We start from the raw sequence: 12,500 nt of genomic DNA, 5'->3' as shown, positions 1-12,500 counted from the left end.
CTCCCTCTCTTCCTCTCTCTCTCTCTCTCTCGAATCTAGATAAATATATTTATATGCTGTTTGTCAAAATAAAACATCACAGCCTTGCTATTTATAACGTTACAAACCCAATTATTCAATATATTATCACAAAATCTGACATCAGTTTAGAGAAGCATTTTACATAGAACGGTAACGAGTTGATTGAAGCTTCGAAATCAGGAGCTTCGTCCGAAAATCCGACACTCGACACAACCTTGTCTATAAACATTAACATTTCAGTGAATAAATGGATTTTGCTCGTTAAAATAGGTAATCAAATTCAGAAAAAAAAAGATCTTCCAGATAGAACGTCTTTTAATGATTATATATACGATGGGGTGAGTTTAAGAAGAAGAAAAAATATATATTTTATTATTGGGGTGCGAATGAATCTCTTCTGGTGCGAATGAAACCCTTTTAGTGTTCGTAGGGTACGAGTGAAGCCTTAAATGTATTCGTAGGTTTTAGAAGCAGGGAATATGCATATATATTTTTCAGAAGTTGAATGTCATGCTCCTCGACAGTCTGAAAAAAAAAATAATAATAATAATTTTACCCTATATATTATTATTTTTTTAGAGATATATAATTTTATCTGATGCTCTAATAACCGCATTCTATCTATTCGACCGAGAAAGGACTGACTAAAAAAAAAAGAAAAAAAATATATATTGGACATTTAGGGTAAATGGCACTGTCCCATTTAGTTTAATAGCGTCATTTCTGCAATCTAGGAATAAAGTTTATGTACTATAATCAAGAGGCATTTTGTTTAATCAATTATAAAGGCTGGCATGATAGCATCGACGATCGAGTTTTTTTATGCCTTATTAAGCAAATGCAATGTGACAGTTTGGGTGAAATCGGGACCATTAAATGTACAAAAAATATATAAATGAAATGTTAGCTTTGCTTAGAATGCTTAAAATGAAAACATTAGAGGTATTTTATATTATTACATAAAATGTATTAGTTTTGATAGGGATATGAGTACTTGACCTATTTATGCAACGCAGTTTATATAGAAAAAAAATTAAAAATGAATAAAAGTAACTATGGAAAATGTATACTCTGTTCTCTACTCTTCTCTCTCTCTTATATATATATTATATATTACATAATGCTATATCATACTACACCATCCCATATATATATATGTATATATATGTATATATATATATATATATATATATAATACTATATATATATATATATAATATATATATATATATATATATATATAATATAGTATATATACATATTATATAATATGTATAGTATATATATATATATATAATATATATATAATATATATAATATATATATATATATATATATATATATATATATATATATATATATATATATAAACATAGACACATTCACGTCTCTCTATATGTTTATCTTATTCTGAATTATATAATTTTTATGGCAAAAATTATCATCATGAACGCTGGACACATTTCCATTTTTGTTTTCAAAGCAATTTTATTAAATAATTGAATAAAAGCTTTAATAGGGTTGATTTTCTACGTCCAAGGGAATTCTATGTTTTGTTGCCTTTTTGTTTGTTACTAATATTTATTTTTAACTTGTTGGAGTTTTTAGAAGGTTTAAATTCTGTTCACACACAATAGTAATAATAATAATGGTAATAATAGTAATAATAATAATAATGATATAATAATAATAATAATAATAATAATAATAATAATAATAATAATAAATGAAATTGTTATTGTAATTCCTATCTACCTTATCTTTATTTTCATATATATATCTATATTCACATGCTTCCATCTTCTCATTTTATTTCCTCACATGCTTCCATATCTTTTCCCATAAAAATAAAAAAGGAAAATGTGGATTTTAATTCTTTTCTCATCAACATATCTCTTTCTATCTTTCTTTGCCTCTCTCATCCTTCATTTACCTCATTCTTTCCTCATAACTTTATTCTTCTCCTCATCCTTCTCTCATTTTTAAATTTTATTCACTTTTTCGTCTCATTGTCTGCCTTATTCTATTCTCTCCTCATTCTCTTTCTCGTTTACCCTCTATCTACCTCGTTCGCCATATCCTCGCCTCATACTTGTCACACTTTTGTGTTTCGTGAATTCCTTCATGCGCCTTCTTCATGCGTTTCTTTCATTATACGTCGTGGCTTCCTATGAACATACTCATCCGCTCTTTTTTCCATTCTCTCATCCGCTCTTTATTCCATTCTCTCTTTCACTCTCTCATCCACCTCCCTCCCCATAACCACCCACTCACCCACCTCCTGATAACCACCCTTTTCATCCGCCTCCCAACTAACCCACCTCCCCTTTACCCCTCCCCCACACCCCATTACCCCCTCCCCCACCTCCCCATTCCCCCCTCCCCACCTCCCCATTCCCCCCTCCCCACCTCCCCATTCCCCCCTCCCCCACCAACCTTCCCCCCTCCCCCCCAGGTGAAGGCGGGGCGTTCGGAGTGCAGCGAGCGTGGGGAACCGTCGGATGGGGGCTGATGGGCCCCATTAGCGGCTACCTCATCGACTGGTGGTCTGGGACTTCCATTACCAAGGACTACACACCTGCCTTCCTCTTGGTCTTCTTGCTCGGCTCCGTTGACATTCTCCTGTCGGCTGCCACGCTCAAGGTAAGTGGGGAAAGCCTCTTCGGTTCGGAGGGGAGGGGGAGAGGTGGGGGTGGGTAGGGGGAATGGGGTGGGGGTAAGGGGTGAGGGTAGGGGAGAGGGTAGGGAGTGGGAGTAAGAGGTGGGGTGGGGAGGGTGGGTGGAGGAATGGGGTGGGTAGGGGAGAGGAAGGGAGGGGGGGTTGGGGGTGGGGAGAAGGGTGAGGGGTTTGAGGGAAGGATGAGGGGAATGGAATGGGGGTGGAGGTGGGGGGGGGGAGGAAGAGAATGGGGTAGGGGGAGGAAGCACGATTTAGGTTAAGGGTAAGGGAGGGGGGAGGTTTAAGGGAGGGGGGAGGGGAGAGAAAGATTGGTTGGGGAGTGGGAGGAGGAGGGGGGGATGGGGGGAGGGGTAGAAGGGAGATAGAAGGTGAGAGATAAAAGAGGGAAGTGGGGGAGGGAAAATGGAAGAGAGAGAGAGAGAGAGAGAGAGAGAGGGGAAGAGGGAAGAGAGAAGAGAAAAGAGAGAGGGGAGAGAGGAGAGAGAGAAAGAGGAGAAGAGAAGAAAAGAGAGAGAGAGAAATGATTGAGAGGAGAGAGCGTGAGAGAGTGAGAGAGAGAAGAGAGGAGAGAGAGAGAGAGAGAGAGAGAGAGAGAGAGAGAGAGAGAGAGAGAGAGAGAGGGAGAGAGAGAGAGAGAGAGAGAAGAGAAAAGAGAGAGAGAGCGAGTGAGTGAGTGAGTGAGAGAGAGAAAGAGAAAGAGAGAGAGAGAGAGAGAGAGAGAGAGAGAAATGGAGAGGAAGAGAGAGAGAGGAAGGGGAGAGGGAGGGAGAGAGAATATAAAAATCAATGTTCACTTGTTCTCTTCTATCTATTTTCCAAAACATTTTTTTTCTTTCACGACCTACATTTATTTATGAATCTTCATTTTTACCAGTATCGTTAAAAAAAAAAAAAAAAAAAAAAAACATTTCTTTTTATGAAATCATAAAAGTTATGGCGACATATATTCTCGTTCAGAAATTCACCAAGAAATAACTTTCCCTTTATTGGGTATTCAAAACTATTCGGCTATTGCAGATCTTGCCAAACTTCTACGCAGATAAAAACATAACTTTTGATATATATATATATACATATATGTGTGTGTTTGTGTGTGTGTGTGTGTGTGTGTGTGTGTGTGTTTGTGTGTGTGTGTGTGTGTGTGTGTGTGTATGTGTTGTGTGTGTATTATGCATAAATGTCCACACACAATTTATTCATGGTAGACTGTGTACGTTAACGTTCGCTCTCTCTTCTCCCTCCTTCCCTCTCCCTATATGGCGTTCATTCCCTCCTCTTGTTTTCCTCATCATTCTCTCCTTCTCTTTCTCTCTCTTGTCTCATCTTCCTTTCCCTCCCTTCCCATCCCCCTTCCCACCCATTTTCTCTCCCTTGTCTATCCCTCTTTCCCACCCTCCCTTCCCTCCCTCCCTCCCTCCCTCCCTCCCCCTCCCTCCCTCCCTCCCCCCCTTATCCCTCCCTTCCCATCTCTTCATCCCTCCTTCCCACTTTCCGTCTATTTCTCTCATTCCCCACTTTCCCTCGCCTTCCTTTGTTCCTTCCTCCCACCTTCCCTCCCTCCCTCTCCCTCCTCCGTCCCTCCTCTCCATCTTCCCTCCTTCCCTCTCCCTCCTTTGTCCTCCTCTCCTCCCTCCCCTCCATCCTCCTTCTCCTCTCTCCCTCCCTCCCTCCCTCCCTCCCTTCCTCCCTCCCTCCCTCCCTCCTTCCCTCCTGCCCCTTCCTCCCTCCCCCCACCCTCCCCTCCCTCCTCCCTTCCCTCCCAGGTCCCAGAAATGAAGTCAGACACCGCGATGTTGAAGAACCTACGACCTCTTCTAAGTGACGTCCGGTTCTTCATCTTCTGTTGCTTCGTCATCATGAACGGATGTTTTGATGGCGTCGTGGCCAACTTTATATTCATGTAGGTAACTATTATTTATTTGTTTGTCTCGCCGTTGGTATCGTGGTGGTCGTTTTGATGTTGTTTTTGGTGGTATTTTAGGCTCGTGGTGGTCGTTTTGTTTTGTTTTAAGGTGGTCGTTTTGAAGGTATTTTAGGCTCGTGGTGGTCGTTTTGAAGGTATTTTAGGCTCTTGGTGGTCGTTTTGAAGGTATATTAGGCTCGTGGTGGTCGTTTTGAAGGTATTTTAGGCTCGTGGTGGTCGTTTTGGTGGTATTTTAGGCTCGTGGTGGTCGTTTTGAAGGTATTTTAGGCTCGTGGTGGTCGTTTTGGTGGTATTTTAGGCTCGTGGTGGTCGTTTGAAGGTATATAGGCTCGTGTGGTCGTTTTGAAGGTATTTTAGGCTCGTGGTGGTCGTTTTGAAGGTATTTTAGGCTCGTGGTGGTCGTTTTGGTGGTATTTAGGCTCGTGGTGGTCGTTTTGAAGGTATATTAGGCTCGTGGTGGTCGTTTTGAAGTATTTTAGGCTCGTGGTGGTCGTTTTGAAGGTATTAGCCGTGTGGTCGTTTGAAGGTATTTTAGGCTCGTGGTGGTCGTTTTGGTGGTATTTTAGGCTCTTGGTGGTCGTTTTGGTGGTATTTTAGGCTCGTGGTGGTCGTTTTGAAGGTATATTAGGCTCGTGGTGGTCGTTTTGAAGGTATTTTAGGCTCGTGGTGGTCGTTTTGGTGGTATTTTAGGCTCGTGGTGGTCGTTTGAAGGTATTTTAAGCTCGTGGTGGTCGTTTTGAAGGTATATTAGGCTCGTGGTCGTCGTTTTGGTGGTATTTTAGGCTCGTGGTGGTCGTTTTGGTGGTATTTTAGGCTCGTGGTGGTCGTTTTGGTGGTATTTTAGGTTCGTGGTGGTCGTTTTGAAGGTATTTTAGGTTCGTGGTGGTCGTTTTGGTGGTATTTTAGGCTCGTGGTGGTCGTTTGGTGGTATTTTAGGCTCGTGGTGGTCGTTTTGGTGGTATTTTAGGCTCGTGGTGGTCGTTTTGAAGGTATTTTAGGCTCGTGGTGGTCGTTTTGAAGGTATTTTAGGCTCGTGGTGGTCGTTTTGAAGGTATTTTAGGCTCGTGGTGGTCGTTTTGAAGGTATATTAGGCTCGTGGTGGTCGTTTGAAGGTATTTTAGGCTCGTGGTGGTCGTTTTGATGGTATTTTAGGCTCGTGGTGGTCGTTTTGAAGGTATTTTAGGCTCGTGGTGGTCGTTTTGGTGGTATTTTAGGCTCGTGGTGGTCGTTTTGAAGGTATTTTAGGCTCGTGGTGGTCGTTTTGAAGGTATTTTAGGCTCGTGGTGGTCGTTTTGAAGGTATTTTAAGCTCTTGGTGGTCGTTTTGAAGGCATTTTAGGGTCGTGGTGGTCGTTTTGATGATGTTTTAGGCTCGTGTCCATGGTAATCTAATATTGTGGTATTCTTGTTCATGTTTTTTTTTTTTTTTTTTTTTTTTTTTCTTTTCTTTTCTTTTCCTTTCATGATATTCATAGCATGTGTGTGTGCTTGTGTGTGTGTGTGCTTGTGTGTGTGTGTGTGTGTGTGTGTGTGTGTGTGTGTGTTTGTTTGATTGTGTGTGTTTGTTTGTGTCTTTTCTTGTATCGTTTTCTTTTTTCATCCGTTGTATCTTATCGCCCGTGAGATTCTAGATAAATCCATTTTTTGTTCGAATTTTGTTTTAGTCGTTTGTTGACTGATTTACGAAGTGTATTGTGAAAAGTTTGGTTATTATTAATTTACGTAATGTGTTTGCGTCTGTATGTTCCGTGTTCTGTTTTGATTGTGTGTTTGTCTGTCTCTGTCTGTCTGTCTTTCGTTTTATATGTTTCTCTCTCTCTGTCCCTTTCTCTCTATCTATCTATCTATCTATCTATCTCTATCTCTATCTCTCTCTCTTTCTCTGTCTTTCATTTTGTATCTCTGTCTGTCTGCCTGCCTGCCTGCCTGTCTTTCTCTCTCTCTCTCTCTCTCTCTCTCTCTCTCTCTCTCTCTCTCTCTATATATATATATATATATATATATATATATATATATATATATATATATATATATATATATATATATATGTATATATATATATATATTTCCTCCTCCTCCCTCTCTCTCTCCTTCTCCCCTTCCCCCTCCATTCCTCCCTCCCTCTTCCCCTTCCATCTCTCCCTCACTTCCCCTCCATCTCTTCGCAAAAGACAAAACAACATTACTACAAATGCTACTCTCCTAATAATATTTGTAATGATAATGATAATAATGATAATGATCATAAGAAATAATGACAATAATTACAATAAGAATAACAATGATAATAATGATAATGATAATGATAATAATAACAACAATAACAGTAATAATAAATAGATAATTTAATAATAATAATAAATGAAAAAGGAATAATAATAATAGATAGATAGATAGATAGATAGATAGATAGATAGATAGATAGATAGATAAATAAATAATTTACTAAATAAACAAATAAATAGATTAAAAAACCCAAATCAAAGTGACACCCATCTAACACCCCCTCCCCCCCTCCCCCCCACAGCATGCAAGAAGACATGAGCCGAGGAACGTCGGCCATGAGTTACATGAAATTTCTACAAGGATTCACGTTATTCGTTCAGTGTGCAATCGAGGCGCCGTTCATGTTCGTTTATAGTGAGTATCTTTTTTTTGGGTTGTATCTTTTTTATAGTATCTTTTTTGTGGTATCTTTTTTATAGTATCTTTTTGGTTGTATCTTTTTTTTTTATAGAGAAGTGTTGTGAAGTGTGTTCTGGTGTAATTTTTTTTATGGTGAAGCGTCTATTTATGGTGAGTATCTTTTTTATAGTGATTATCTTTCTTTTATAGTGAGTATCTTTTTATAGTAAAGTGTCTTTTGTAAAAAGTAGCTTTTTTTGTATCTTTTTTATAGTATTTTTACTGAGTATCTTTTATAGGGAAGCATCAAGTAAAATATTTTTTATAGTGAATATCTCTATATTGTGAAGTATCTTTTGTAGTGAGTATAGTGAAGGGGGGTAGGGTGCAGAGAGAAAGAGGGAGAGAGGAGAGAGAGAGAGAGAGAGAGAGAGAGAGAGAGAGAGAGAGAGAGAGAGAGAGAGAGAGAGAGAAAAAAAAAAAAAAAGAGAGAGAGAGAGAAAGTGATATACAGATAGAGCGAAAGAGAGAGAGAACGAGAGAAAGAAAGAAAGAAAGAGAGAGAGAGAGAAAAAAAGAGAAAGACATAGATAGAGAGAGAGAGAGAAAGAGACTCAAAGACATTATCTATCAGCCCGATATCGATCGATCATGTCACACAACGTGATTTCAGGAGTTAAGCCTTTAAGCTCTTAAGCTCCAAATTTAGAGCTACAAGTTAGAGTAAAGTTAGAGGAGACTTTGCTGAGAGGTCAGGGATCGGTCGTTCTTGGGAGTTTGTCTATTATTATTATTATTATTATTATTATTATTATTATTATTGTTATTATTATTATTATTATTATTATTATTATTATTATTATTATTATTTTATTTTCTTTCTTTATTTCTTTTGTTTTTTTTTTTTTTCTTTTTTGTCTTTTTCGTTTTTTTTCGTTTTTTTTTGTTTTTTGTCTTAAATGAGAGGTCATGGCTCTCGTTTCTTTTTTTTTCTTCTTCTTTTTCTTTTTCTCTTTTCTCTTTTCTTTCATCCTTTTTTTTTTCATGTTTCTTTTTTCCCGTCACGTATAGTATTATATTTTCTCTTCTTCTTCTTCTTCTTCTTCTTCTTCTTATTTCGTCTTTTCATTACTTTTTCTTTTCTTTTCTTTTTCATCACGTACGTTTCTTTCTCTTTTTCGTCTTTCTTCCTTTATCACTTTATCACTTTTTTCATCGCTTACTTTCTTGCATTTGTTTTATTATTTATTTATTAGTATTTATTGTCTTTCTCCTTCGCCCTTTCTTCTCTCTTTTCTCAAATGATTTTTTAAAATATTTCTTCTTTTTTTTCTCTTGTTTTTATTTTCTCGCTTTCTCTTTCCTTTTTCGTTTTTCTTTTGTGTTGTTTGTTTACTTTCTTTACTTTTATCTCCTTTTTCCCTTTTCTTATCTTTCTCCCTTTTCTCTCTCTCTCTTTTCTTTTCTCCATTTTTCTCTTTCTGTTTCTCCCTTTTTTCTCTTTTTTCCTTTTTTCTCTTATCTCTCTCTCTCTCTCTCTCTCTCTCTCTCTCTCTCTCTCTCTCTCTCTCTCTCTCTCTCTCTCTCTCTCTCTCTCTCTCTCTCTCTCTCTCTCTCTCTCTCTCTCTCTCTCTCTCTCTCTCTCTCTCCTTCCTTTCCTTATCTTCCCCTTCCTCACCTCTCTCTCTCCCTCCTTCAGGTTGGTTCCTCAGGAAGATGGGGGCGCAGCAGGTAACCTCCCTCGTGTTCTTCCTGTACATCTTCCGCCTCCTGGGTCTCTCGGTCGTGGGTGCCTACGGTCCCGCGTGGGCGACGCTGCTGGTGGAATTCCTGAATGGCCCTTGCTACGGTCTCGGGTACACCGCCATCGTCGTCTACGCCTCCAAGATCTCGCCTCCGGGCACGTCGAACACAGTGCAGAGCGTCGTGAATATTTGTTACGAGAGTTTCGGTGAGGTGGTTGGCTGATTTTAAAAAAAATATTTTTATTTATTTATTTATTTTTTTCATGGTTGTGTCTGTGTGTCTTGTCTTGTCTAGTCTTTGTATTTGTCTTTGTCTGTGTTTGGTTTTCTCTCTTTCTTGCTCTCGCTCGGTCTCTCTCTCACCCTCACCCTCTCTCTCTATCTATCTATCTATCTATCTATCTATCTATCTATCTGTGATCCTTTTGTAACCACACTGTAACCTCCCTGTAGCATCCCTGTGGTTCTCCTCCCACGTAACTCCCTATAATCTTACATAACCTTCCTGTAATCCCTCTGTAGCGCTCTGTACACCCACGTACTCCTCCTACAGGCCCCCAACAGCTCAACTTAACTCCACAATACCTTTTCTGTAGCTCCCTTGTAGCACGCTGTTAACCCCATACATAACCCTACGTAAAACCCCGTCTCACATTTCATCCTGTTACTCACATATACTAATCACCCTGTTACTCACATATACTAATCACCCTGTTACTCACATATACTAATCACCCTGTTACTCACACATACTTATCACCCTGTTACTCACATATACTTATCACCCTGTTACTCACACATACTTATCACCCTGTTACTCACACATACTTATCACCCTGTTACTCACACATACTTATCACCCTGTCACTCACACATACTTATCACCCTGTCACTCACACATACTTATCACCCTGTCACTCACACATACTTATCACCCTGTCACTCACACATACTTATCACCCTGTCACTCACATATATCACCCTGTTACTCACACATACTTATCACCCTGTCACTCACACATACTTATCACCCTGTCACTCACACATACTTATCACCCTGTCACTCACACATACTTATCATCCTGTTACTCACATGTACTGATCACCCTGTTACTCACACATACTTATCACCCTGTCACTCACATATATCACCCTGTTACTCACACATACTTATCACCCTGTTACTCACACATACTTATCACCCTGTCACTCACACATACTTATCACCCTGTCACTCACACATACTTATCACCCTGTTACTCACACATACTTATCACCCTGTTACTCACACATACTTATCACCCTGTCACTCACACTATACTTATCACCCTGTTACTCACACATACTTATCACCCTGTCTTATCAACCTGTAACTCACAACATACCTTTCACCCTTTACCTACTCACACATACTTATCACCCTGTTCACTCACACATACTTATCACCCTGTCACTCACACATACTTATCACCCTGTTACTCACACATACTTATCACCCTGTTCACTCACATTACTTATCATCCTGTTACTCACACATACTTTATCACCCTGTCACTCACACATACTTATCACCCTGTCACTCACACATACTTATCACCCTGTTACTCACACATACTTATCACCCTGTTACTCACATGTACTGATCACCCTGTTACTCACATACTTATCATCCTGTTACTCACACATACTTATCAACCTGTAACTCACACTACTTATCACCCTGCACTCACATTACTTATCACCCTGTTACTCACACATACTTATCACCCTGTTACTCACTCATACTTATCACCCTGTCACTCACATGTACTGATCACCCTGTTACTCACACATACTTATCCCTGTCACTCACAATACCTTATCACCCTTTCACTCACATCATACTATATCCTGTGTACTCACATACTTTCACTCCTGTACTCACACATACTTACACTGTCACTACACATTACTTATCACTGTAACATACCGTACATTACGTCATCCGTCATTTATACGTACCATCTCTCTGAGCGGGATAGGTGTTAATGTAATTTTTGAGTATGTTTTTTTATATTTATTAGAGAGTTGTTAGAAATATTAAAGAATTCTTTTTATTAAATAATATCTTATGATATGTTTGTTTTTATTATAAATTAGATTCCTTTAAGGATTTCGTTTTATTTTGTAAATCCTAGAGTTTTTTTTTTTTGAGATTAATCTTAGAGTTTGGTTTATTTTATTTAAATATTTTATTATGTATATTTTTTTTTTTTTTTTTTTTTTTTTTTTTTTTTTTTTTTTTTTATATAAAATATAATATAAAAAAATATAAATATATAATTTTTTTTTTTTTTTTTTTTTTTTTTTTTTTTTTTTTTTCATATATTCTCTACTTAAACGTCATGATTTAACTCTCATCTTCTAATCTTCCGTTCTTCATTTTCATCAATTCTTCCTTCCTCTCCTTCCTCTCTTTCCTTTCCCTCCTCCTCCTCTTTCCCTCCTCTCCTCCTCCTCTCTTTCTCTCCGCCTCTCTCATCTCTCCATCTATCTTCTCTTCCTTTCTCTTTCCCGAGGCTGATGGATTTTTTTCAGGTTTTCTTTACAAATGGGTCTTATGGGAACGTGGTTAATAACAATATGATATATCGAGTATATGATCATAATAAAGATAGTATAGATAGATATGATATATTTTTTTTTTTTTTTTTTTTTTTTTTTTTTTTTTTTTTTTTGTAAAACAAGAAATAAGTAATTGAAACAAATTACAATAATACACAAACATGATAAAAACTGTCATCCGATTCCCCTTGAACTTCCTCTCATTCTTCTAATTCTTCCCGTTCTTCTCATTTTTCCAATCCTCATTCTTCTCATCCTTCCCCTCTTCCTCCTCCTCCTCATCCTTCCCCTCTTCCTCCTCCTTCCCCTCTTCCTCCTCCTCCTCCTCCTCCCCCTCCTCCTCCTCCTCCTCCTCCCTCCTCCTCCTCCTCCTCCTCCTCCTCCTCCTCCTCCTCCTCCTCCTCCTCCTCCTCCTCCCCCTCTAACCCCGTCTCTCCTTCCCCTTTCCCCTCAGTCCCAGCGAACGGGGCGGTGTCACGGGCGAGGGGAGGAGACGCCCTCGACGCGGAGGAGAAGGCGGCCCTCAAGCTCGAGTCGCCGACGGACAGCAACCACAGGGGCAGCGTCGATACACAGCAGCAGGAGGCGCAGCAGGAGGCGAAGGAGGAGGCGAAGGAGGAGGCGAAGGAGGGGGCGCAGAAGAAGGAGGCGCAGGAGGAGGCGAAGAAGGAGGGGACGCAGGAGGAGGCGAAAAAGAAGGCGGAGGAGGAGCACCGTAGAGGCGGAAGGGGAGATAGAGAGGCGGTAGAGATGAAATAGATACGGGGGGGAAGGGAGGATGAGGGAGAGAGAAAGAGGGAGGGAGGGAGAAAGAGAGAGGGAGGGAGGGGAGTAGAAGGGAAAAGAGAACGAAAGAGGGAGATAGAAGCGAGAGGAAGGGAAGGAAGAATGAGGGGAAAAGA

The 12,500-nt window shown here is 39.5% G+C and overlaps 1 protein-coding gene across 6 annotated transcripts in view; it reads left to right on the top strand.

Annotated features, from left to right (window-relative positions):
• The window catches only part of LOC119580367, a 31,590-nt gene extending 22,322 nt beyond the window's left edge, over nt 1-9,268 (top strand). For all 6 annotated transcript variants that reach the window (XM_037928479.1, XM_037928480.1, XM_037928478.1 and 3 more), the window contains 4 exons: nt 2,477-2,664; nt 4,465-4,601; nt 7,152-7,264; nt 8,949-9,268. In XM_037928479.1, the coding sequence (XP_037784407.1) occupies nt 2,477-2,664; nt 4,465-4,601; nt 7,152-7,264; nt 8,949-9,217 (707 nt within the window). In that variant the 3' untranslated portion in view covers nt 9,218-9,268. The remainder of the gene's footprint in view (nt 1-2,476; nt 2,665-4,464; nt 4,602-7,151; nt 7,265-8,948) is intronic.
• The last annotated feature ends 3,232 nt before the right edge of the window (nt 9,269-12,500 follow it).

The sequence above is a fragment of the Penaeus monodon genome, chromosome 13 (genome assembly GCF_015228065.2).
Source record: "Penaeus monodon isolate SGIC_2016 chromosome 13, NSTDA_Pmon_1, whole genome shotgun sequence".
NCBI classification, from domain to species: Eukaryota; Metazoa; Arthropoda; class Malacostraca; order Decapoda; family Penaeidae; genus Penaeus; species Penaeus monodon.
This window is presented reverse-complemented; position numbering and strand designations above follow the sequence as displayed.